Source organism: Ovis canadensis, chromosome 3, assembly GCF_042477335.2.
Source record: "Ovis canadensis isolate MfBH-ARS-UI-01 breed Bighorn chromosome 3, ARS-UI_OviCan_v2, whole genome shotgun sequence".
NCBI classification, from domain to species: Eukaryota; Metazoa; Chordata; class Mammalia; order Artiodactyla; family Bovidae; genus Ovis; species Ovis canadensis.
The window spans coordinates 802,208-826,987 of NC_091247.1; the positions used below are offsets into that span (position 1 = coordinate 802,208).

The window sequence follows — 24,780 nt, forward strand, 5'->3', positions numbered from 1 at the left end:
CCTGGTGCCCTCCTGGCGCCCAGCACCTCCTCCTGCCCCTTGACAGAACCACCCTGTCCTTCCAGTCCTCAAGATTCCAGTTCTTTGTCCTAACCCCCTCAACCCCCACCATGCGCTTCCTTCTTCCTAACTCAAAGGATGACTGAAGCTCCGCCCACTGCCAGTGACATCACCGTTTCCAATAGCAACTGAGGATTCTGCAGACCCAACCGCAGAAGCCCCCAGTGGGGACAAAGCAGGGTGGTCCCCACACCTAAGCGATGTCCTAAGGGGGGGAGGGGGGAGGGGCCAAGTCCCTCCCGGCAGGGTCCTGGCCCCGTCCTCTGCCTTCCTCATCCCTGTTCTGACCGGCCTGCCCCAGCTCAGCACAGACACTGTGGGAACCCTGGCTGTAAGGCGAGGGCTGCAGCGCTTGGCATGCTCTCTGTCTTGTCCCCTTCTCTCTCAACGCGAGGAAATCATTGCTTGGGGGCTACTGTGCCCGCCTACAGCCGCACCCACACATCCCTCTGTTCTGGGGCTGAGGTCCACAGCCTGCCGTGTGGTCTTAGGAGGGCCTGGGGGATGTGCTCAGGGGCCCAGAGCTGGTCCCTTCTTCACAGGATCTGTGGCCTCTGGTGGCTCAGAGCTTGGAGTCTGCACGGGTGCGTGGGGACAGGCCGCCAGCAACGCTGGCTCTGGTGTGGCCCCGACAGCTCCAGGTCAGTGCAGGGAGGAAGGAATTCACCAGGGGCCAAAGCCACCCGGGGGCCTGGCTCCTCCCACCCACCGCACTCCTCCAGGAGGGGGTGCTGGAGAGACTCCTGTGGGGCCTAGAAAGAGAATTTCTCCATGTTCCCCGGCCCAGGGCTGGTCGCCACACAGCTGGAAGCTTGAACGTGGCCAGGGCTGGAGCACTCACCCATGGGCACTGCCTGCGGCCGCCAGCGCTCCTCTTACCCTTGAGGCCTGTTTACCAACCCAGCACTGCCTCCCCAGGCTGCCGGCATTCAAGCTTCTGCCCAGAGGCCCTCGCATGCCGCAGGCCTCAGTCTTCCCCATGCTGAGTCTCTCCTGGGCTCTGCACCCCCTTTCACCTCCTGGGCTTCTTCCACGCCCCCAGCAAGAGGGGTGCAGCTGCAGAAGGGCTCGACCCTGCTGCTTGCCATGAAAGATCCTGCCGCAGGCTGAGGCTGCCTGAGCAGATGCCTGCCTGTGCCAGGATGCGTCAAAGCCTTATTAAGAATATTTGGATCACCATATCTAAGCTTACCAGGAGATCTGGGCGGGAATGGGGTTAATGGGCTTCCTTGCGCTCGTGGCAAAGAATGAGCCTGCAGTGCAGGAGACGCGGGAGACTGTGGTTCGATCCCTGGGTCGGGAAGATCCACTGGAGAAGGAAATGGCGATCTGTTCTGGCAGTCTTGCCTGGAAAATCCCAGGGACAGAGGAACCTGGTGGGCTACAGTCCATGGGGTCACAGAGAGTCGGACACGACTGAGTGACTCAGCAGCAGAGCAGCTTATAAAATCAGGAGTGCTGATAAAAGAAGGAAAGCCTGGGGCTTCCCTGCTGGTCCAGTGGTTAAGAGTCTGCCTTCCAACACAGGGGAAGGATTGTTCCATAGCCCATGCTGCAGAGCAAAGCTCTGGAACCACAGCTAGAAAAGCCCGAGGGAACCGCACAACAGAGCCCGCGGGAGCCTGAGCTCAGCAGCAGCCCGTACGCTGCGCTGCGCGAAGGTCAAGTGCAGCCGAAGAAAGAGAAAGAGGGAAAAAAGTGAAATAAAGGCTTGAGAGCTTCCAGGCCTGCGTCTGCTCACGGTCATCACTAACCAGCTTCACTTAAGTGGGACGTCAGTCTGGCTCGGTTGTGGGAATGCGGGACGTGGTGTTGACTCACAGCACTGCTGCTGCCCTAGGGTACGATTAAATGCACCTGTGACTCACACAGACACACAGACACACAAAGATGCCGCCGGGACTGGACCCCTGAGTCCGGTGCATCAGAGTCTGTGGTCAGGACAGAGGAATGCTGGGGTGCCGCCTCTGGCCTCCAGTGGGAGAGAGGTCCTGTCCATCCAGGGGGAGGAGGGGGAGCCTCCAGCTGCACCGCCAGGCCTGGGGCTCAACCGGAGCCCAACCTGGTTCCCCATGTGGAGGGAACAGCTTCCCCTCCTCCCTGACTCCAACCCAGGGGCTCTAGCAAGGGCTGTCAATCACACATACAGCCCCTCGGCCTTGGTCCATTGGCTGAGAGGGAGTCACGTGACTCAAGCAGGACCCCCCCCACCGCCCCCTCAGGGTTTTCCCCGAGGATTTTGACCAAATCAGTCACCGGGGTGAGAACCGATCTCTGAAAGTTGAGTCTCTTGTGGACGCTTCCGTCAGGAGGACGCTGACAGGCAGGTGGAGCTTTTGTGCTGTGTCCAGACTCCTGGCCTGCAGCCAGTCAAGGGCCTGCCTCCAGACCAGGCCTGGGGAGCTGGGGCTGGCTATCTGCAGGCCTGGCCCCTGGGACTCCGTCCTCGACCTGGGGGAGCCCGAGGGCCCTCACCAGCACGGCTGCAGACCCCCACGGTGCCATCTTGCTTGCCCTCACGCTGATTTCCGTCACACACCATGTCCAGATGGTTCTTCTGCCCGCCGCCCCCACAAGATCCTCCTGTCCCTGTCCTCACTGACTTTCCAAACCCTAACTTTCTGGCAAGCCCGTCTTCCCAACAGGTGTCCCAGGTGGCACAGCGGTAAAGAATCTGCCTGCCAATGCAGGAGACACAAAAGATGCAGGTTTGATCCCTGGGTCGGGAAGATCCCCTGGAGGAGGAAATGGCAACCCGCTCCAGCATTCTTGCTGGAAAATTCCATGGACAGAGGAGCCTGGTGGGCTACTGTCCATGGGATTGCAGAGTCAGACACGACTGAGAGACTGAGCTTGCAAGCACGCATCTTCTCAAGATTACAGTGTCCCCACAGGTCCCACTGTAGGGGGACTTTCGTATTTCACTCACCCACAGACATTTGCTGGGCTCCCGTGGCCCGGCAGGCACTGCTCTACGTTACTGGAGTCCAGCAGTCGGAAAGTGAGATTCCTGACCTAGCACACGGCAAGCAGATAAGGATCTCAGACCGTTTCCCGCAGTGTCCCATGCTCCGAGGAGAAGGAGAGAGGAGGGGAGGACAGAGCTCGATGGGGCCGTGGGGTGGTTTCCGCACCCCTGCGACGTCTTCGACGTGCTCCCCTTCAGAGGGTGCCCAGTCTCTCTCTCTGTATGTGGTGGGACTGGCAGACTGCTTCCGAGAGGGGTGTGGCAGAGGGACACGGGTGGCTCTCAAGGGGAGGTCCGAGGAACAGCTGTGCTCCGGTGCCATCCTTCCGGGGTCACCTGCTCCGAGGGAGGCCCGTGTGGACAGGCACTCCTGCCAGTGGCCCCCTGCCAGTGGCCAGCACCGATTTGCCAGCTGTGGGCGTGAACCCCTTTGGACACTCCAGGCGCCCTCCGGACTCACCCGGCCTTCGAGCGTGGCCCACGTCTTGGGTGTCACCTCGTGAGGGACCTGGGGCCGGAGCCATTCTGCACACTGCTGCAGAATTCCTGACGGAAACTGGGAGACATAATGCGTGTTTATTGTTGTTTTGATCAATGGATGGTTAAATAATCAATGCAGGCTGATTTTTTTCTGAATGAAATGAGAGACCAAGCCGTGCAAATATCTGAGGAAAGAGTGTTCCAGGGACGGGGATGCCAGAGCTTGGAGCAGGGGAGGCAGGAAAGAGGCCGTGGAGGTGGGGAGCCCTCATGGGCCCCGGCTTAATTCTATGTGAGATCGGAAGGATTAGACCAGGAGAGGGACATGGTTCAGTTTAACTTTTGGAGAGAACCATCCAGCTGCTATGTGGATAATGAGAGCAGAAGGGGGTGGCCACCCAGGAAGTTACCGGGATAATTCGTGTTCCAGTGTAGAGATACAGATGCGGCAAGATAGGGGACAAGAAGGTCAGGAGCCAAGAATAACTCCGGAGTTTCTGTCCTGAGCAGCTGAGAGGATGGCGGCACCGCCGTGAGGAAGAGACAGATGCAGGTCTAGGAGGTGTTTTGAAGCAAGAATCAGGACTTTTCATTTTCCTGTAAAGCTCCCACTAGGCCACAGATCCTGCATGCTTTGACAGGCTGTGTGTTTTGTTTTCATTAAGTTGCACAGTTTTCCTAATTTCTCCTGTGATTTCTGCTTTGACTTATGGGTTATTTAGAAGTCTGTTGTTTAATTTTCAAATATTTGGAAATCCTCTGAATGTATTTCTGCTACTGATCACATATGTTACAGAGCACATATGTTGTATGATCTTAAATATATTGAGACTTATTTTATGGTTCATAAGGTGGTTTTTCTTGGTGAATATTCTGTGAACCTAGAGGAAATTGTGCATTTTGCTGCTGTTGGGTGCAGTGTTTTGATAAATGTGAATGCTCCTCAGGGAGGTTTTATTGAGCATTTTCCTTAGTGACTGACTATGTTCAGCATCTTTTCTTGTGCTTATTGGCCTTTTGTATATTTTCTTTGGAGAAATGTTTATTTGAATATGTCGCCCATATTAACTGTGTTAATTTTCTTCTTTGTATTGAGTTTACATGTCTTATATTCTAGATAAAGCTCTTTTATCGGATATTATGTTTTTTAATATTTTCTCCATGTCTGTGACTTGCGTTTTCATTTTCTTAATGTGGTCTTTAACGTGCAAGACTTTTAAATGTTGATGAGGTCCAGTTACCAAACTTTTTGGTAGTTGATTGTGCTCTGGTATATCTAAAGTATCTTTGCCCAATCCAAAGCCACAAAGATTTTATTTTACGTTTTCATCCAAGAGCTGTGTAGTTTGGGTTCTCACGCTTAGGTCTCTGACCCACTTTGAGCTCTTTCCTGCATGTGGCATAAGTCCAGGGGCACATTCATTCATTTCATGTAGGTATCTGATTGACCCAGCACCATTTGTTGAAAAAAGCTATCCTTTAATCACTGAGCTTTCTTACTGTCTTTGTCGGACGTCGGTTGACCATGAATGTAAGGGTCGGCTTCTCAAATCTCGGTTCTGCCCCACTGACCTACGTGCCTTGGCATGCCAGGACCGCACTGTCTTGATAACTGCAGCTCTGCACAGCTAGTGCCATTTCTCCAGCTTCATTCTTTTTCAGGGTTGTTTCGGCTAGTCTGGGGCCTTTGTAATCACAAATATAATTTAGGATCATCTTGTCAATTTCTGCTAAGATTTGATAGAGACTGCAGTACATTTATATGTTAATTAAGACAATTGCAGTCTTAAAAATGGGGTCTTTCAATCCCTTATTAATATTTAGAACATCTTTATTTTCAGCAGTGTTTTGTAGATTTTTATGTACAAAAACTTGCAGCTATTTCATTAAATTTATTCCTGTTTTTTTTTTTTGCTGCAATTTTGAATGAAACTGTTTCTTTATTTTTAGCCTGTCATCAGTAATGTGCATGTGGAAATAAAACTGACTTTCAAGCATCGATCTTGTGTCTGTGCACTTTCTGAACCTGTTTATTAGTTCTAGTAGGGTTTTTGGTTGTTCTCAACTCCTGAGCATTTTGTAGGAATCACGCTGTCTGTGTGTTAATAGGCGGTTTCCTTTCTTCCTTCCCGGTCTGGAAGCTGTTTGTGTCTTTCTTGGGAGAATGAACTAGACAGAAACTCTCGTTCCAAGACTGAAACAGTGAGAGCAGACATCTGTGCCTCACTTCTGATCCCAGAGGGAAAGCATTTGAGTTTTCACTATCAAGTACAATAATAGCTATTGGGTCTTGCAGGCAATTGTACCAGGTTAGGAAGTCCTCTTCTTTCCCTAGTTTGTTGAGAGTATTTATTGTGGATAGGCACTGGATTTTTCAAATGCTTATCTTCTGCATTTACTGAAACGATCCTGTCGCTTTGGTGCTTTCTTGGCATGGTGTATGACAGCAATTTATGGATGTTAAACCGAGCTTACATCCCTGGGAAAAATGGTCAAAATGTACAGTGTTTCCTGAATATTGCTGAATTCTTTTAGCTAACATTTTGTAGAGAATTTTTGCATTTATCTTAACGGGAGATATTGGTCTGTAGTTTTCTAGTGATTCCTCGTTCCAGTTTGGTATTAAGTTAATATTGGCCTCATAGAATGAGCTGGAAAGTGTTTGCGCCGCTTTTCTTTCCCGGAAGAGTTTGTGAATGTTGATGCCAATTCTCCTTTGAGTGTTTGGTAGGCTTCCCCAGCAGCGCCGCTGGGGCCTGGGCTTCCTCTTGGAGGGAGGCTGCATCACTGGCCCAGCTCTCTTAGACACCTGTTCGTGTTTTCCATTTCTTCTTGCATCAGTTTCGGTCATTTGTATCTTTTTAGGAATTTTTTTCCATTTTATCCAAACCCTAGCACGGCACTGTGTTTGAAGGGGCTGCTCCTCCCTCCCTGGCAGCTGAGCCTGGGGTCACAGCTGGGCGCCCCTTCCCTGCCCGGCTGAGGCCCACAGCAGGTCCAGAGCTGGCTCTCTGGGAAGCTTGGCCTGCACGCCTGGCAGAGTTCTCTCGAGTTCCGTCCAAAGCCTCAGCCCCCAGAAAACAGTGGGACCCGTGGAGGGCGCTCCCCGCCGCCCCAAGCCTACAGGGAGCTTCTGACAACAATGCCTGTGCTCCTTACTGCCGCCTCCCCCCCACCGCCCCCAGGGAGGGGTGGGCACAGTCCCTCACTGCACACCCTCAGCCTGGTCAAGATGGGGAGAAGCCGGCTGCCTCTGGTCTCTTTCCACGGGCTTGGCTGCTTGGGCCCTGCCCGCTTCCCGCCTGGAGAGCAGCGCAGGGCGCCTGTCCCCTCCTCCTGTGAAGAGTGTCCTAAGTGCGGCCTGCAGCTCGGCCAGGCCCGCCCCGCCCCTCCCTGCTCCTCCAGCCCACATGCGGCTGACTCCCACAGGAAGGGTGCTGTCCCGGGGGCTTCAGTGGCAGTGAGCCTCCCAGGGGCTTGGAGTGGCCCAGTGGCTCGTCCACGCCTCCCGCCCCGGGTGTGACGGCGGGGTCAGGGCCAGGCCCAGGGCCCGGAGGACGGCTGTGCCTCCATCCAGGCTTTGCCGTCAGTCCTAACCTGTGCCTTACTTGCCTTCTCCCAGCTGCTCCACAGGCAAGCAGAGGGCCTGGGGCAGAGGAGGGTCACCAAGGAGGAGGCCGAGGTTGAGGGTCCCGCCCGGCCCAGGGGCTCCTCACTGCCAAGTCGAGTTTGTTGGGTAAACTATTAAAACAGCTTGCTTTCACAAAACCTTTTTATTTTCAAATAATTACACCTTCGCGTGAGGTCTCGCTCAGCGCAGAGAGGCCCCGGGTGCACCTCACCGTCTCCTGCAATGTCTGTCCTGCGATGCGAGGGCGCCGGGACCAGGAGGCCCCGGTCATGCTGGGTCCTCTCCCAGGTGAGGCTCCCTGTGGGTCGGGGGTCCCAAGGCTACAGGCACCTCCCTCCTGCTTCCTTAGGAGCCACGTGCCCCCATCATCTCTCACTCAGACAGCTGCTAATTGAAGCAACTGAGTTTTGGAAGATGGACAAACTCAGTTTTCCCAGAATGCAGGGATTTCCAGTCAACACAAGGTGCTGCGATCCAGCCCGGCCTGGCGAGCGCGCTCTCACCAGCGAGTGTGGCAGGAGCAGCTCGGGGTGTCCCAGGTCTGCGTCTGTCCAGGGGCTGCAGCCTGCTGGCCCTGGGGAAGCGAGAGCCCGCAGGCTGAGCTGAACCCAATCTGGGCTGCCCAGGAACCTCCCTGTGCTCCATCCAGCTCTTTCCCAGGGTTGCAGGGAGCCTGGGAAGACCCAGTGGATCGGGCACCTTGGGGGCTGGTCCAGAAGCTGTCCCTTCAACCAGCTCTGTTGGTGGGGAGGGTGAGAAACCATGACAAACCCTCCTCCAGATGCCACCGTTTCCCTGGTGGCTGGTTGTGCCGGGAGGAGTCCTGAGGGCACGTCTGGAACTGCCAGCGGAGTGCGTGTGGGAGACCTGCAGCGGCCCCAGAGAGGAGGGGGCGCAGGGAGGGCAGTCTCTGGGTCAGGGGCAGACAGGCCCAGGTGCTGGGCAGTAGGGGCCTGTGCTGGGGAGCCCTCCTGGGGAAGGTCATAGCTGGGATGGCAGGAAGCCGTGGGTTCCCCCATGGGGAGTGGGCATTGGGAAAGCCCTAGGGAGGGGCTGCAGAGAACACCGGGTGGGGCCCTCTGCAGCCCAGGCCTCCCTGGCCCTGTGTGTTGAGGGGAAGAAGCTCACAGCAGCGCCGCGCTCTTTGCTGCATTCTGAAGACGACGGAGTCTGCTGGCCGAGAATAAGCACTCGGTTATTCCACCAGTGAAAGTGGACGTTGGAACATCACAGGCACTGCAATTTGGGACACGCAGGCTATAGCAAGGAGAAGGCAATGGCACCCCACTCCAGTACTCTTGCCTGGAAAATCTCATGGACGCAGGAGCCTGGTGGGCTGCAGTCCATGGGGTCTCGGAGAGTCGGACACGACTGACTTCACTTTCATTCTTCACTTTCATGCATTGGAGAAGGAAATGGCAACCCACTCCCCCAGGGACGGGGGAGCCTGGTGGGCTGCCGTCTGTGGGGTCGCACAGAGTCGGACACGACTGAAGCGACTTAGCAGCAGCAGCAGCAGGCTCTAGCAAAAGCCATATGTAAGCCCAACAAACAGGAGAGGAATGGTTACTTTATAGAGAAAAGTGAGGAGGCTGAGAGGTTTGGGGTTTTTTGCTGTTATTGTTTTAAATGAAATCTCCCTGGGAAAGACTGCGACTTCAGGGTGAGGATGGTTTCTCGGCTAAGTCACTGAGGTAGGTGACTTCCTCTAGGAGAAGCGATGCGCTTGTTCGTGGGGGCCTGTCATTGATGGTTCTTTCCTGTTAGCCTTCTTCCATTGTGCTTTGTCACTGGCTGTGGACCTGGAACAAGAAAACAGCCAGTTATTTTACCAGCAACGTGGGTTTATTGTGGAACAGTTAAGAACCGGAATCCAAGACAAACAAAGGTGACCTTCCAGCAAGTGCTGAGAACAAAAGGAACCCTTTCATAGACGACAGGAGGCTGTTCTAAACAAGGGTCCATGGGAGAAAACCGGGAGCCGGAAGTGTGGCGGCTTTTTATTCGCTGCCCTGCCTCTCATTGGCTGAACGGTTGCCGAGCGGGGAGAAAACCTCCCTCTGCCTGGGGCGCAGGTCAGCACCTTCCTGTGGGGTCTGCTATTGAGGCTGCCCCCTAGGGCGAGAGCGCTCCCGCTCCTGGTCTCCTGACTGCACCTCCCTGAGGGTTTCCTTGACTAATTTTCGTTCACTGAGGGTTCCCTTTACTAAGTTTAATAAGTTCAATTGACTTCGCCTGTGGCTCAGCTGGTAAAGAATCCGCCTGCAACGCGGGAGACCCGGATTCGATTCCCGGGTCGGGAAGATACCCTGGAGAAGGGAACGCTACCCACCCCAGTATCCTGGCCTGTAGAATCCCACAGACTATACCGACTCTGGGCCGCAAAGAGTCGGGCACGACTGAGCGACTTTCAGACGTATAGGTCCAGTGGCTTTCCTGGTGATGGCAGAGACTCTGCCTGCAACGCAGGAGACCTGGGTTGGATCCCTGAATCAGGAAGACCCCCTGGAGAAGGGAGTGGAACCCACTCCAGCATTCTTGCCTGGATAATTCCAGGGACAGAGGAGCCCACAGCCTGGTGGGCTACAGTCATGGGGTCGCAGAGTTGGATGCGACTAAGTGGCGTGCGCGCGCACACACACACTCGATGAAGACCCCGAGGGCCCCCCCGCCTGGCTCTGCAGCCCTCTGCCCCCCCTGAGCCCGGTCGGCCAGGCCCCAGCCCCACGCCACGGCTCCGGGAAGACAGCCGGGTCAAGTCCGCCCCGAGCCCCGCGCGCGCGGCGGAGCCGCCCGGGAAGGCTCGGCCGGTCCCCCAGGCCTTCGCGGGGGAGCCGGGCGGGGACGCAGCTCCGCGAGCGCCGGGCCAGAGCCGCTCCTCGGCCGCCGCGCAGAGCGGGTAACGGTCGGCGGGCTTCTGCGCGCGCGGAGTACCGGCAGCAGCACCGCCGCCGGCATGCACCCGCGGCCCGCACCGCCCGGGGGCGCCTTGGCGCTGAGCCCCGGCTGGAGGCCGGACGGCGGCGGAGCGCGGGGCCCCTGCTGGCCGTGGCGGGTGAGCGTCCGCCGGCGCCGGCCCAAGCCTGCGGGGCCGGGAGGGCGCGGAGCGCGGCGGGAGACAGGCTCCGCGGGCGGGACAGCTGCGACCCGGCCCCGGCAGCCGCGCCCGCACACGCCCGCCGGCTGCGGGGCCGCGGGGCCGCCGCGGAGGCCCGGAGAGAGGCTCGGCCGGCCCTCCGCGCAAGACCCCGCCAGAGCCCGACCGGGCGCCGCCCCCAGCCGGTGCCCCGCGGGGCCTGCGGCAGGGCCCGCTTGTTGCCCCGCGTCTCTGGTGGGTCTGGCACGAGGGCCTTGGATGGGGGCCCTGGACTCGGTAGCTTGGCCCGTCTGAGACCCCTTGCGCCTCTGTCTGTCGAAGAAGCAAGCCACCCTTGACTCTTTAAGGTCACGCAGCACTGACGCCTGGCGCGTCACCGACACCCCAGCACCGAGTGTGTGAGCGCTCCTGGGGAGGAGGAGCCGAGAGCGGGTCTGTCTGAGGCGGCGGCACTCCTCTGGCCCCTGGCTTCTGCTTGCTGGCACTCGGAGAGTCGGTCAGTCTCGCGCCTCCAGGGTCACCTGCCACCCCTTTCTCAAGCTGGCCTCGGGAGCTAGGACATTCAGAAACCCATTTGCTTTGGATAAACTTTGCCCCATCATTACTTAAAACTTTATAACGACTTCTTCCGCTGACTCAGGCCGACGTCCCCAGAGGTGCTTTTCTTTTGCTTCTGCCACGAATCAGGAGGTTTCAGTCCAGCTGCCCTCACCTTATTTCTGTTATTTCTGACTTTCACGGCCTCACGAAGATGAAAGAAAAACAGTACTCATGTCTCACCGCAGACAGACCTTGTGGTTTTTAAGTCCTTCCCATCACTGATCCAGAACCTGAGTTATGAACCTGATGTCGCTTCAGTAAAATCTGCCTGCTGGCGTCACTGTCCTATCACGAGGCCTGACGGGTCAGGGGGAGCCAGCACCAGCGTCCCTTTGTCCTCTTTAGTTTGTTGTGGACCTGCCTCTCAGGAGGTGTTTTTCTTTTGGTTGAGACAGGCAGCACCCGGGAGCTTAGTTCCCCAACCAGAGATCAAACTGGGCCCCATGCAGCGGAAGCTCGGATCTTAACCACTGGACTGCCAAGGATTTCCCAGTTGGACCTTTAAAGAATTGGTTTTTGCAGGAGGCCTTTAATGCCATGCAAGGAACTTGTAGCTATGTAGAGGTGGGGGCCTGAGCCCAGCTAGTGGGCTGCAGGGCCAAGGTAAGGCGGGAGGAGGCTGCAGCCAGCACACCCAGCTGCCAGTCATTTTCCACACCCACACCAGAGCCAGAAAAGTTCTCCCCATGGGTTTCATTCTAAGTGGATCAGTATGGGGTGTCGGCTGCGGCCCCCACTTGGAGGAAACGTCCCCGGTTCAGAAGCAGCAGAGCCCCATGCTGCCTCGGGAATTGCTCCTCATCCTCCCAGAGTCTGACACGGCAGGAGAGATTGCTCGCTGTGCTCCTTTCAGTAAAATGGTCGTTGTCTGTCCCTCAGAAATGGAAGCAGCTATCAAGGTTACAGCGGATGGTAGTCCTCTTCCTGCTGGTGGTCCTGATGCTCTTCGGCCTCCGGTCCTATGTCCACATGGCTGACGAGTGGGCAGGTACCAGCTGCATGATCCTCGGGTGTCCTGAGGGCTCTCTAAGGGGCGGCACAGCAATCTGGCAGCGGCAGGAGGCCTAGACTTCAGCGCATTGGCAGGAAGTGAGATGAGGAGGAGCCTAGAATGTCCCCAGCCACCCGCTATAAGGTGGCTGTTAATCTGCAGTGTGTGGCTGTTGCCCAGACGTCTGCTGTGAGAAGCGGCCTGCCGTCCGGCCGTCTCACATGAGACCCAGGTCCGAGGGCGCACGCGGAGTGTGCACGCGCTGTGCTGCAGGCGCTTCCTGGCACGCACTGCAGTGCTGGGAAGGAAGCGCAGGTGCCGGTGCCGGGAGGAGGGCAGCTCCCTCCTAGGTTCTGCTCGCAGCTCCTTGGAGGAGGAAAGCTGCAGAGCCCCCGCGGGTCACTCCCGTGAATGGCCCGTGTGCCACCGTGGGCCCTCCTTGAAGTGGAAAAGATAAAAGCCAAGTGTTTGGGTTGTGGGTGGGGATAAAGACAGAAGCTGCCAGGAGCTAAGGGCAAGGTTTGCGTCCCTGTGGCACTCTGGAATCCCTTGACCTGCCCTTTTTGGAGGTCCCGGCCTGTCCCATTCTTTGCAGGAGGGCTGGCTGTGTAGGTGCTGTTTCCGGCGCCGTGTGACTCTCCTCTGGGCCTTGAGGCGTATTTGAGATAAAATAGACTCTCCTGTTTAGCTGTGGACAGCAGGTCGGCGGCAGCATGGCAGATGAGACCAGCAAATCCTCCCGTCTTGCCAGCTCCTCAGAAAGCAGCTGAGAACCCAGAGGCCGTGGCGGGGCTGTCGCCTCAGGTACTTGGAGTAAGCTGAAGGTGGAGGCATAAGTGGGCTCCAGGCCAGAAGCGCTTCAGCACAGCAGGGGCTGTTTGCGAGGGACTGGGAAGACTTCTGCTTCCTGCCGTGCGTCTGAGGTTTTAACCTGCGCCGCCTTGCTCTGGGCTGGTGGGACGGAGGAGACGCGGAGGGAGGAGGAGGGCCATTCTGTCCTCCGTCCTCTTTGCCTGTCTGGTGCTCCGGGTCCTTGGGAGGTGAGAGAGACCGTGCCTTTTCTCTGGGAGCTACTGGCCGGGAGCAGTCAGGCGGGGGCTCCCCTCTGGACCTGCCCAGACGGAGGTGCTGGGGCCTCCGCCTCACAGTGGGGTCAGCAGGGAGGAGCGGGAGTTGGCAGGTGCGTGGTGCCTGCCATCCAGAAAGGGTGGGGGCAGGGGTGAGGCCGTGTCCTGGGGGGCCCCGAGCCGTTCAGGGGGGCGAGCGGGGGCGGGGGAGCAGGTGGAGACGAGGGCGAGGGGTCAGCCAGAGCCAGGGCAGGTCCCACCCCAGGAGAGCGGCCGGCCTCTGAGAGCCCAGGGTGCTCTGTGCCAGGGACACGCTCCCGCGGGCTCGGGTGTCCAAGTGCCCAGGCGCCCCCAGGGAGAGGCTCTGGGACTGATGCTGGCCTCACGCCCCACAGGCTGCCTGCTCTCACCCCGTCTCTCTGCAAGGTCTGTGTGTGAGAGAGCCGGTTTCTCCCTTTAGAGCCAAGCGCGTTCCTCCTGTCACTTCTGTGACCACTCTCGTGTGCTGACTTCACGGTCATGTGCCAGCAGAATGTGGCTGTCTCTCCCCCGAGAGACACGTTTCCACACCTCAGCATCCATGACCTGGACGCTGGTGTCCAGGAGGGGCCTGGAAATGAAGGCGTGAACATCCACGTCTCCTGTGGAGCGAGTCTTGGGGCCCCTGTGCATGCTGAGGCCGCTGGCACCTCCTCTCTGGGTCCGATGCCGACACTCGTCCCCGAGACCTGCTTCATCCATGGAGCTTTGTTTCGGCCGCAGCTACTCTCGTGATCCAGGGGCCCGGCTCTGTGGGGTTTGGATCTTGGAAGGGGGTGACTCACGGATCCTCCACCAGGGTGTCCATGGGTGCTGCAGCCAGAGGCTTTTCCGGTCACGAGTCTGTGTCCTTGGGAGCTGGAGGAGTTGCTGTCACAGCCGCTGTCGGGGGCTGGAGCCAGGACGAGTGCGGCCTCGCACAGCGCTGTCACTGACCGGCCGCCTCTGCCGCAGCCTTCCGAGGCTGAGGTGGGAGTCCCGGGCGCAGGCCTGGGCAGTGTTCTCTGTGGCTCCATCGACGGGGACGGGGTGGTTGAACCCTGCCCTGCTACCCTTAGGGTCTGACTCCCAGACACGCTCTGGCCAGGGGCTTAACTGACTCTCCAGGGCTACACTCGCCCATAGGCAGAGCCTCCATCGGAGGCAGAGCCAGGAGCTGCTGAGAAAGGGGCTCCTCCCGAAGCTGCACATCGTATGAAAAGCGGAAATCATTTCCTCTAGGAAACTGCAACTGCTCAGCCAGCCCACAGCGCTCCCTGTGTGGCTCCGGGTCTGACTAGGGACGGGGTGCGTCCTAGAAGCGGGATGGAATCATTGTACGAGTGACTCTTGTCTCTGTCCAGAAGCCCCAAAGGCATTTCCGACGAGGACCCCCCAACCTGCAGATTAGAGCGCCCGAAGGAGACTCCCAGGAGAGGAGGCAAGACCAGGCCCAGAGGAGGGCAGAGGTGGTGGGAGAGGCTGGCTGGGGAGCAGAGGCGCAGAGAGACGGCCTCAGGTACCCGGAGTGTCAGAGACGGCCTGAACGTGGGAAACCCAGAGGCCTCTTTTGGTGTTTTATCCCCTGAAAAATAAAGAGAACCAGCCTGACACATAAGGATAGCTTTCCTTTGTCACAGACTGTGCCCGTGGGGAGCAGGGTCAGGGACTGCTCACTTGAGGTCCCCCGTGTAGAGTGGGAGGCTGAGCGATCCGCCTCTGCTCTGAGTTTGATTCTCTTCCTCCAGGTGGAGGGGAGCAGGGACCAAGCCGGAACAGGGCCCCAGACACCCTCTCAAGAAGGCAGAGTTCTCCAGCTGGCCTTTTCAGCAGCAGGCCCTGAGGATTCGGGCCCATCGAGGTAGGGGCTGCCTGTGCCCTCTGGGCCTCAGCTGGCATTCGTTCTGACGGGCGCCGCGTTGGGCATACTGGAGAGCTGGGGTAGCCGTGCAGCTCCTGCCTTCCCTTGGAGCATGGGCACCGGGGGTCTTTGGGGTCAGGCACTCCTCAGAGCCTTGGTGACGACGTCCGGCCCCTCCGCGGCTGACCCCCCATGTCCAGTGCAGCTGCAGGGGGCTGGCCTCTCGCCCGTGTCCCGGTGACAGGCCTGGGTGGAGCTGTGTACCTCTGTCCTTCGGGGACCCCCCCAGACTGATGGCTCTGGGCAGACGTGCAGGGCCCTCAGGCTCCGGCGTGAGAGGTGAAGGGCCTGTGGGCGGCGGGGCTCACTGAGCCCCATGCAGCCTGCACACTGTGGTCCTCACCTCTCCGCTGAGGTGGCGGACTGTCCTGTGCCCATTCCATAGACTGGAGAACTGCGACTGTGCCCTGGCTGGGAGGCTCTGCTTCCAGCTCTGGAGGCCCCCAGGGGAACCAGGCAGCCAGGAAGCGGTCCTGTGGCCACGGCCCTGAGGGACACAGGCCGGGTTAGCGATGGACGACGCGACGTGGTGTGGACCGCGGCCGGCCTCACCGTCACGGAGCCCGTGCGTGGTGCAGCGTGGACGCTGCTGGCTCTTTGTGCAGTGGCCCACCTCTGATGTGCTCCGAGCCCCGGGAGGCGTCTGATCAGCCTCGAGGTGTCAGCTCCGTTTGCTCCTCCTCGGAAGCTCCCTCCACTGACAGTAGACGCAGGCCCCAGCCGACGAGACCGTCTTGTCAGGGTCACCAGGTTTGATGTCCACACGCCAGGCGGCACACCCAGGCGTCCTGGGTCCCCTGCTTTCGCTCCTTCACTCTTTCCTGGAGGCTGGTCCCTGCTGGGACCTGGTGGAGGCTGACCAGCCTGGGCCAGGTGGCAGTTGCCGCTTGAGCCTTCACTGCAGCCTGAGGTGTCCCCAGGGCAGGCTCACTGGCTGTGGGGCCACAGGGCCGGTCTGTCTGGGTGCCCACGCCCTGCTTTCCTCCTCCCAGCCTCCCAGAACGCGCGCCAGAAGGCTGTGGTAGACGCCTTCCTCCACGCATGGGCTGGATACCGCAAGTTCGCCTGGGGCCACGACGAGCTGAAGCCCCTGACCAGGTCCTTCAGCGAGTGGTTCGGCCTCGGCCTCACGCTGATCGACGCCCTGGACACCATGTGGATTCTGGGGCTAAAGAAAGGTACCTGCTGTCCCTGCGGTGGGCTCGAGTTCGCCGCGCGTGACCCTCGGGCCCGAGTGAGCCGGGTCTGGGAGGCGACCACATGCCGCGTCCTGCCGGGCTGTGCTTCCCCCTGTCCTGGCTGCCGGCGTGGCTGTGCTGGCCGCAGGCGGTTCTCTGTCCCCACACGTCCGTGCGCCCTGCGCCTCCTGCAGAGCGCCGAGTGTGCTGGAGGGTGGCGTCCAGGGGTGTTTGCAGCCGCGTTTCCGCTGCGGTCAGGAGGGCCCTGTGGTGGGAGGCAGCACGGGACCTGACGCGGTGGCCGGCCGCGCCCTGAGTCGCCCTCGGTCCTTGTCGGTGCAGACAGGGTGAGGCGGGTGACGTGTCCCCAGGTGTCTGACCTGGCGCACTCACGGCCCTGTTCCGCCCGATACTTGCACCGCAGGCCTCCAGCCACTCGCTCTCTCGTGCTTCTCTGTAGCGTGGCCTTGACGTCGAGCACTTGTGCTCACGCTGCGCGGCCTTCCCCCAGCTGCACGCTGGGCCTGGGTATTCTGTGCGGTTGGAGGACTCCTGGGCCCCCCTCTTGCATGAGGAGGTGATGTCAGAACCCTGCAGGGATTTGCACAGCCCCGAGGGCGCGGCCAGGGAAAGGCTGGCCTGTTAATTTTCCCCTGTGTCTCTGCTGTTCCACGTGGCAGAATTTCAAGAAGCCAGGAAGTGGGTGTCCAAGAAGTTACGATTTCGGAAAGATGTGGACGTCAACCTGTTTGAGAGCACCATCCGGATCCTGGGGGGGCTTCTGAGCGCCTTCCACCTGTCTGGGGACGTCCTCTTCCTGAAGAAGGCTGTGAGTGTCCCGGCATCGGGTCTGTTCACGTCCTGGGGGGACTGGGGTCTCAAGTGCTCAGCAGTCAGTGCTTTTCTCTCGGGACTGGGCTGTGGCGGGCGTTTGTTTCCAGTTCTGTCTCCTCCCGCTCTTGAGTCTGTTTCTGAGCACGTGGGTGGCTGAAGCAGCATTGGGCCAGCCTGCTGCCTGCCTGTGAGGTCATTCTGAACTAATTGAGTCCAGCTCGGTTTTGTAGCTGGCCAGGGTTGGGCCACGTGAAGCCAGCCTACTCAGGTCTGTCCACTGAATTTGATGAAAACGGGTGTTGGGCTTACCATCGTGTCATGGAGACAAGGCCGCCGAGCAACAGGAATCGTTGACTCATTGCCGTGTTGTGTATCAGGAGGATTTTGGAAATCGGTTGATGCCTGCCTTCCGAACACCCTCTAAGATTCCATACTCCATTGTAAACATTGGCACTGGAGTTGCTCACCCACCCCGATGGACCTCTGATAGCACGGTGTCTGAGGTGACAAGCATTCAGCTGGAGTTCCGAGAGCTCTCTCGTCTCACGGGGGATAAGAAGTTTCAGGTATGGCGGGGCTCTGCCCCCGGCTGAGGACTGGGGGTCCTGCGGGGCCGTCTCTGGCTCCTGGAGGCGACTGCAGGTCTGCATGGTTGTGGGTCCTGGGCCACCAGAGTCGCGTCGGTGTTGGTTCCTGTCCCACGTTCTCCTGCAGAATCGCATTTTCTGGTGATGCCGGAGGCGCAGATGGGAGAGGCCTTGACTGGAGGCTGAGTCCTCTGCCTGGCCTGCCCCGCGGGTCCCGACAGCTGGTGGCTTGTCCTGCCGTGCTTGGCGTGGCCTGGTGCCACTTGCCGCCATCCTGGGCCCTCCTGCAGTGCTGAGGGCCGCCTGCTGTGTTGTGGCTGAGTGCCGCGGGGTGTGTTGGAGCTCTGGGTTTTGTAGTCAGGTCAGCGTAGGTGACGTTGTCGTCCCATTTTGGCATCCAGACTGGGCCCCGCACACAAGTGTCCTGGCTGGGCAGCTGGCGAGGTGTGCCGGCGTGGCTCCTCCATGGGGGGGCAGGGCAGTGCTGACCCCTGAGTCTTCCTCCCAGGGAAGAAGTCCTAATTTGAGGACCTGGACTGGAAAAAGGCCTCAAGCATGTCAGGGATTGCTATAGTCACAGCAGTCCGCAAGGCTGTGAGCTTCTGTTCACTACAGGCTTCCTTGGTGCCCAGATGCCTCCTTCAAATGATCCGGGGACCCTGGCATCTGAGCCCAGAGGACAGTGAGCACCTGGGTGGGTGCTGAGGGGCCCACCCCCCTTCGGCCTGTGCGTCTTCATTTCCCACACTGCTCTGCCTTCCAGAGCGGCTTGGCAGAGTGAGAGGCTTCAGCTGATGTAGTCCCTGCTGCAATCGCCGCAGCCCTTCCCAGACCAAACTGGAGAAACCGAGGCAGGAAGGGTGCTGGTTACTTATACAAGATCAGAGGTAGTGGGAGATGGGGAATCCAGACCCACAGCATCTGCCCTTGAGTCTTTCCTCTTCTATTTTCTACCCATATCAATCTGTATTATTAAAATGAGTGGAAAGCGAATATCGAATCTGCAAGCCCTCTGCCTGTCATGGCCTCCTTTAAAAACACGCTCAGCAGAGACTGCAGCCCGGTGACTGCCCTCTGCGCAGGCCGCGGCGTCGAGCGCGTTCAGACCGTTGTGTAGCCATCATCGCCGTCACCTCCCCAATCCGACCCCCTGCCCTCAGCTAGAGAGCAACTCCCTATTCTCCCGGGTCTGGACACAACCATCTACTTTCTGTCCCCATGAAAAATACTTTCATGCTTTAAAATTTTGCCTCTTTCTTTTCTTATTGTGGTGAGAAAATCACGTAACGTAAAATTCGCCATCATAAAACCATCTTGAAGCATCCAGTCCATAAGTGTTCAATCTGTTCACACAGCTGTGAAGCAGATCTCCAGAACTCTCCCATCGGATGAGCTGGAGCTCTGCACGAATTATGTAGCGACTCACTTCCTTCCATTCTCTGTCTCCATGAAGTGTCCTGCTCAAGGTCTGTCACCAGGTAGAGTCATACAGCATCTCTCCTTGTGAGTCTGGCTCATTTCATGCAGCGTAGTGTCTGCGGGGTTCATCCGCAGAGCAGCATCACAATGTCCTTCCTTTTGAAGACTGAATAATATTCCACTGCACGGATGGACCACACTTCGCTCTTCCATCCATCCATCAACGGGCACTGGTTTGCTTCCACACTGTGGTTACAGGGAATGATGCAGTTCTGAACACAGCTGTGATAGCATCTGGTTAGATGTAATCCTTAGAACTGAAGTTATGAGAGCGTAAGGTCACTCCGTGCTCAGTGTTTTTGAGGAAACGCCACACCACTGTCCCGAGCGGTTGTCCCATTCTGGATTTCCGCCAGCAGTGCACAAGTGTTTCAGCTTCTCACATCCTTGCAACACTTGTTTACTGGGGTTTTTTGTTTGTTTGGTTTGGTTTTGGTAGTAGCCACTGAGGTAAGCGTGAGGTGACATCTGATTCTTGTGGTATCTATTTCCATTTCATTAGTGATCAATGATGTTAAACATTTTTTCCTATGCTTATTTGTATGTCTTCTTTGGCAAAATGTCTATGAAAAGCCTTTGCCCTCATGTGAATCAGCTTGCTTGGGTTTTTTGTTGCTGAGTTGTAGGGATTCTCTATGCATTCTGGACAGTCATCCTGACTCAGATATGTGGCACGCCCATATTTTTCTCTCGTCTGTACTTTGCGTGTTTCCAGTGTGGATGGGGTCCTTAGATGTACAAGAGGTTTTCATTTTCAAAGAGTCGGTCTCTCATTTCTGCTGCCTGTGGATTAGGTACTGTGTTCCAGTCCCTAGATGAAGTGTGGCCTGTCAGCTGCCACCCTAGGTCAGGGAGCCTCTGCTGATGATGGAGAACACACACCGTTCACGTGAGGTCCCCACACACCCAAGGGCAGCTCCGCCTGAAACTACTTGCTCATGAGGGTCACTTGCAGACACACGGATTGCCAGGTGCGGTGGTTGCGAGATCACAGAGGGGTAAAGCAGCTCACTCCGGGGAAGTGTGCACACCGATGGGTGTGTAACTGCTGGGTCCGGACGACTGTGAGGAAGCGTGCACAGAGCCTTGGGGGCAGACACACGCGCTGCCCCGGTTAGACAGGAGCCCAGGGCAGGATGGGCCTTGAAGGGGGAATAGATGTTCCCCGGTGGCTCGGGACTTTGGGGCCGTTGTCATCATTTGAAGCAACCTTGGGCTGGGAAACAGACGTGCCTGCCAGCCCTGCAGGGAGTGGGAGCACTCAGCCATCCTCAGGAGGGGGTGCCAGCCCCACAGCTGCGGCCTCTGTCCTGGGTGGAGGCTGGGAAGGGTCTTGGGGATGAGTTCAGACCCGCGGTCGGCTGTCCAGGCGCTGAGTCAGAGGGCAGCCCCTCTGCCCAGCCCACCAGCTCACCGCCCCCGCCGTCTGCCCCAGGAGGCCGCAGAGGAGGTGACGAGGCTCGTGCATGGCCTGCACGGGAAGCTGGACGGGCTGGTGCCCATGTTCATCAACACCGACAGCGGCAGCTTCACCCACCTGGGCGTGTTCACCCTGGGCGCCGGGGCCGACAGCTACTACGAGTACCTGCTGAAGCAGTGGATCCAGGGCGGGAAGAAGGAGAGGCAGTGAGGCCTGTTTCTCTGCTTTCGGGGCGGCCCCCTGGGCTCGGGGTGGCGGGGCCCTCTGTGGGGAAGGGTGTTTCTGTCCATCCTATATGCAGAGCAAGGGCCGGCCACCGGCGTGGGCAGACAGGGCTCTTCCCTGGGGCTGGGGCTGCTTGGCCATCGGCTCCAGTGGGCGGCAGCCAGGGCCGTGTGGGACTCCTGGTGCTTAGCGCTTTGACACTGAAAACTCACACGTTCCCAGGGAGCAGCCTGGTGGCTCCTTGTCCAGTTATAAAATAGAGATGAACCCCAGTGGGGCGCTGGGGTCCTCTCAAGCCTCAAGCCTGGGGGTGGCTGTGTCCCAGGATGTGTCACTGACTGGGGAGCCCTCAGGCTGGTTCAGGATGAATCAGGCTGGCCGAGGCTGGTCTCCATTGGCCCCTTGGGGCTGGTTGGGAGGCACTGGCCTCACTGGGGTGGGGGCAGCCCAGAGGCCCGAGAGGCTGACCCCATGGGGCTGGCAGGGCCGGGCCGCGTAGATCCCAGGGGACGGGAGCTCGGGGCCACGCCCTGTTTGTGGACCTGAGGGCTGTGCGCCCGCCTGGCTAGAGCACACAGGCCCCGCTGGTCTGCACAGGCTGCTGGAAGACTACCTGGAAGCCGTGGACGGGATCAGGAAGCACCTGCTCGCTAGATCCGAGCCCAGGAAGCTGACCTTCGTGGGGGAGCTCAACCACGGCCGCTTCAGCGCCAAGATGGTGAGTGGGAGCGTGTTTCCCTGATCTGGCCTCAAGGCAGCTGAGGACCCAGCCTCTGTGCTTGGTGTCTGGTGGCTCGGAGTGGGGACGACCGGGGGAACCTCGTGGTCCTGGCCGTGGAGCGTGGGTGGTCCCGGGTGGATGTGGGTGTCCCGTGAGAGCAGCAGGAGCTGAGGTCCGTGGGGAGCCAGGGCCCCCATCCCAGAGCCCGCGCCTCCTCCAGGCCTCTGCCCTGCTGTCTGTCTCTCCACGCTCTCGGGGAACCCCCACTCCCAGTTGCGCCCCCTCCTGCTCTCCTGCAGGCAGGGCCCCGTCAGCCTTTGAGGTGGCCCTTCCAGAAGCTTCTCCCCTGCCTGTGTGGGGCCCCAGGCGCTTGGCCTGCAGCTCAGTCCCCTGTCTGAGGCCTGACGGCGCTGGGCCTGCTGATGAGGTGGCCCTGTGGTTTCAGGACCACCTGGTGTGCTTCCTGCCGGGGACACTGGCTCTGGGTGCCCACCACGGCCTGCCTGCTGAGCACATGGAGTTGGCCCAGGCACTCATGGACACCTGCTACCAGATGTACCGTCAGATGGAGACGGGGCTGAGCCCCGAGATCGCACACTTCAACCTGCACCACACGAAGGCCATGAAGGATGTTCAGGTCAAGGTGAGCTACGCCGCGCCCAGGGCTGGGCCAGATGGGCATGCCGGGGGCACCTCCTGAGCCCACGTGCCCCCCCAGGCGGCCGACAGACACAACCTGCTGCGCCCCGAGACCGTGGAGAGCCTGTTCTACCTTCACCGCCTCACGGGCGACCGCAAGTACCAGGACTGGGGCTGGGAGATCCTGCGCAGCTTCAACACCTACACGCGGGTGAGCCCCCGCCGGGCCCCAGGGCCTCACTCTCACCTCCCGGGGGCTGCACCGGGAGGCCCTGCCCTGCTGTGAGGGCCCGGGGGATCGGGGCGTCCGTCTCTCCTCTCTGGGGACAGCTGTGTCGGCGCACAGAGCGTGTCTCTGCTGGGCCCTCCGTGCGGCCTGGGCAGCGTGTTTGCGCCCAGCGGGTGAGTGACCTCTGGGCCGCTAGTCTCCAGGCCAGGGGCCACAACCAGCACCACCCTCTGCTCTGCCCAGGGCCCACTGCCTACCCTGGCAGGGCTGAGACTTGACCTTCGCCCTGTGGCCCCTGAGGTGGACTCTACACCCCTCGGGTGGCCTTGGGGCCTTTGTGAGGCCTGCACAGGTTTTGGAGGTGGCACTTGGCATCTGGTCACTGAAGGGAACCATGGCTACCCTCCAGGTGGCCATTCCCCCTGTGGGCTTTGGTGTCCTCCCCGCCCCAGACCCTGCCCTAGGGGCCCGTGTGTTCTGGGGTGGGCCAGTGCCCCGGGGGGCCGCCTCTGGCTGGCAGCCCTCCAGAGGGCTGAGCCAGCATCGTGACTTGCGGCCTCGCCTCTCGAGCAGGTCCCTTCGGGCGGCTATTCTTCCATCAGCAATGTCCAGGACCCCCGCCACCCCCAGCCCAGGGACAAGATGGAGAGCTTCTTTCTGGGGGAGACGCTCAAATACCTGTATCTGCTCTTCTCCGACGATCCTGACCTGCTGAGCCTGGACACCTACGTGTTCAACACAGAGGCTCACCCCCTGCCCATCTGGGCCCCCTCCTAGGGCGGGATGGCTCTCGAGTAGGCGCTGCCCAGGAGGCTGATACGTGCTGTCTGTGAGGATGCCTGTCGGCAAGGCCCGGGCCCTGGCCTTGGCTGTGCGGTGACCCCCCAGCTGGCGGCACGTCTCCGGGCCGGGCTGGTGACGGAGGCCGGCGGGCCGCAGGGCCGGGCTGTCTCGGGGCCTCGTGGCTGCCTGGGGCGGCCCCTGGGCATCTGGTGCTCTGCCGCTGACTCTGCTCCTCGCCTGGTTCCTGCTGGATCACCGTTTGGAACACGTGGGAATAAATGGGCGGTGTGATTCTGGGGAATCTTGTCCACTCAGCAAGTTTCTTCCTTCTTCCTAGAAAATCAAATCAAATGACTACATTCCTGAAGCCTGAATCCTCTCTGCTGCCCTGCAAGGGCTTCCTCGGGGTCCTGGGCAGCTGGTCACCCCAGGCCACTTGGGCCCCGAGCCCGTGATGTGATCAGAGATGGGCTGAGGGCACAGCCCAGTGCAGCCCAGCTTCAGGGTCACAGCCTGTGAACACGCCTGACCCAGGGGCTCAGGGCATCCTGACCTCATGGGGCTTCGGGCTCCTGGCTGGCTGTGGTGTTTACATGTTGGACTCAGGGATCCGCCCCTGCCTTTACAGGGCTGGGCAAGGCTGGGAGGCATGTTCACCAGCTCCCAGCCCAACAGACGGACTTCAGTTGGGATGGAAGCACGTATGCTCTGTGAGGTTCCCCATGTGTTTGCACTGGTCTCTGAAATGCTGGGGGTAGATTGAGACACTCCAGGCTTTTGGGTCCCAACTCTATGTTCTGTGCACTGAAAGTCATATTCCCCCCCTTCAGAAATCCTAATCCTGTTAGGTATAATGAAAAACGTCATCAAAAAGTTCACAAAGCCTAAGACAAGGGGAGGTTGCAGCCGCAGGGCAGAGGCGGCAACTCCCAGCTCTTGTTCCCCCAAGAGAGACATGCACACACACAAAACCAATCAGAGCCAGCTCTCAACAGCAGCAGCAGCGAGATCACAGACCAAAGGTAAGGCAGGAAAGTGCTCCACCCAAGGGAACAATACTAGTTGGTAGCAACCATCCCGGAAGAATTTCAGACCCCATAATTATTAGAGAGCAACTTTAAGAGAATTGTTTAAAAATGCGAGAGGAGAGCTTCTCTGGTGGTTCAGTAGCTGAGAGTCCACCTGCCAAAGCAGGGGACATGAGTTCGATCCCTGGTGTGGGGAGATGCCCCCTTCTGAGGGTCAACTAAGCCCATGTGCCCTAGAGCCCATGCTCTGCAGCCACAGAAGCCGCCACAGTGAGAAGCCTGTGCACTGCGGTGAAGAGTAGCCCCTGCTCCCCACAGCTAGAGAACACCGTCACATCGCAACCAGGACCCAGTGCAGTCAGAAGTAGATGGCGTTTAAAACATGCTAGAAGAGCTCAAGGAAAAATGCTCATGGAGGTAGAGGAAATCCAAAACAATGAGAAAAGTCACTAACAGAAAGCAAAGGCTCAGAGTGAAAAGCACAACCACTGAAAGGCCCGTTAGGGCAGCAGCAGCGCCAAGCCGGCAAGAGAGAGCTGGAGTCGGGGTGTGAGAGGCCAGCCCAGTCCAGCCCAGTCCAGTCGCTCAGCCGTGTCGACTCTCCGGGACCCCATGAACCGCAGCACGCCAGTCAGCTGGAGTCGGTGTGTGAGAGGTCAGCCCAGTCCAGTCCAGTCCAGTCCAGTCGCTTAGCCGTGTCGACTCTCTGCGACCCCATGAACCGCAGCATGCCAGTCCTCCCTGTCCATCACCATCTCCCAGAGTTCACTCAGACTCGTGTCCATCGAGTCCGTGGTGCCATCCAGCCATCTCATCCTCTGCCG

At 59.0% G+C, this 24,780-nt stretch overlaps 1 protein-coding gene across 1 annotated transcript; it reads left to right on the forward strand.

The window, feature by feature from the left end:
- The first annotated feature begins 10,095 nt into the window (after nt 1-10,095).
- Nucleotides 10,096-23,295, forward strand: LOC138435244 (endoplasmic reticulum mannosyl-oligosaccharide 1,2-alpha-mannosidase-like). Its single transcript, XM_069579577.1, has 14 exons — nt 10,096-10,512; nt 11,716-11,824; nt 12,516-12,631; nt 14,277-14,485; nt 14,661-14,773; nt 15,265-15,405; nt 15,697-16,011; nt 16,692-16,840; nt 17,223-17,411; nt 20,347-20,537; nt 21,154-21,274; nt 21,723-21,920; nt 21,996-22,127; nt 22,719-23,295. Exons 1-14 carry the CDS (start codon nt 10,096-10,098, stop codon nt 22,920-22,922), a joined length of 2,604 nt encoding a protein of 867 aa, XP_069435678.1. The 3' UTR covers nt 22,923-23,295.
- Nucleotides 23,296-24,780: the final 1,485 nt, after the last annotated feature.

Bases quoted from the DNA above. Each gene is read 5' to 3' on its own strand.
- LOC138435244 (XM_069579577.1), top strand. From the start codon at position 10,096: ATGCACCCGCGGCCCGCACCGCCCGGGGGCGCCTTGGCGCTGAGCCCC. The intron at 14,774-15,264 runs GTAGGGGCTGCC...CTCTGCTTCCAG, and splicing joins GAGGATTCGGGCCCATCGAG to CTCTGGAGGCCCCCAGGGGA. The intron at 21,921-21,995 runs GTGAGCTACGCC...GTGCCCCCCCAG, and splicing joins TGAAGGATGTTCAGGTCAAG to GCGGCCGACAGACACAACCT.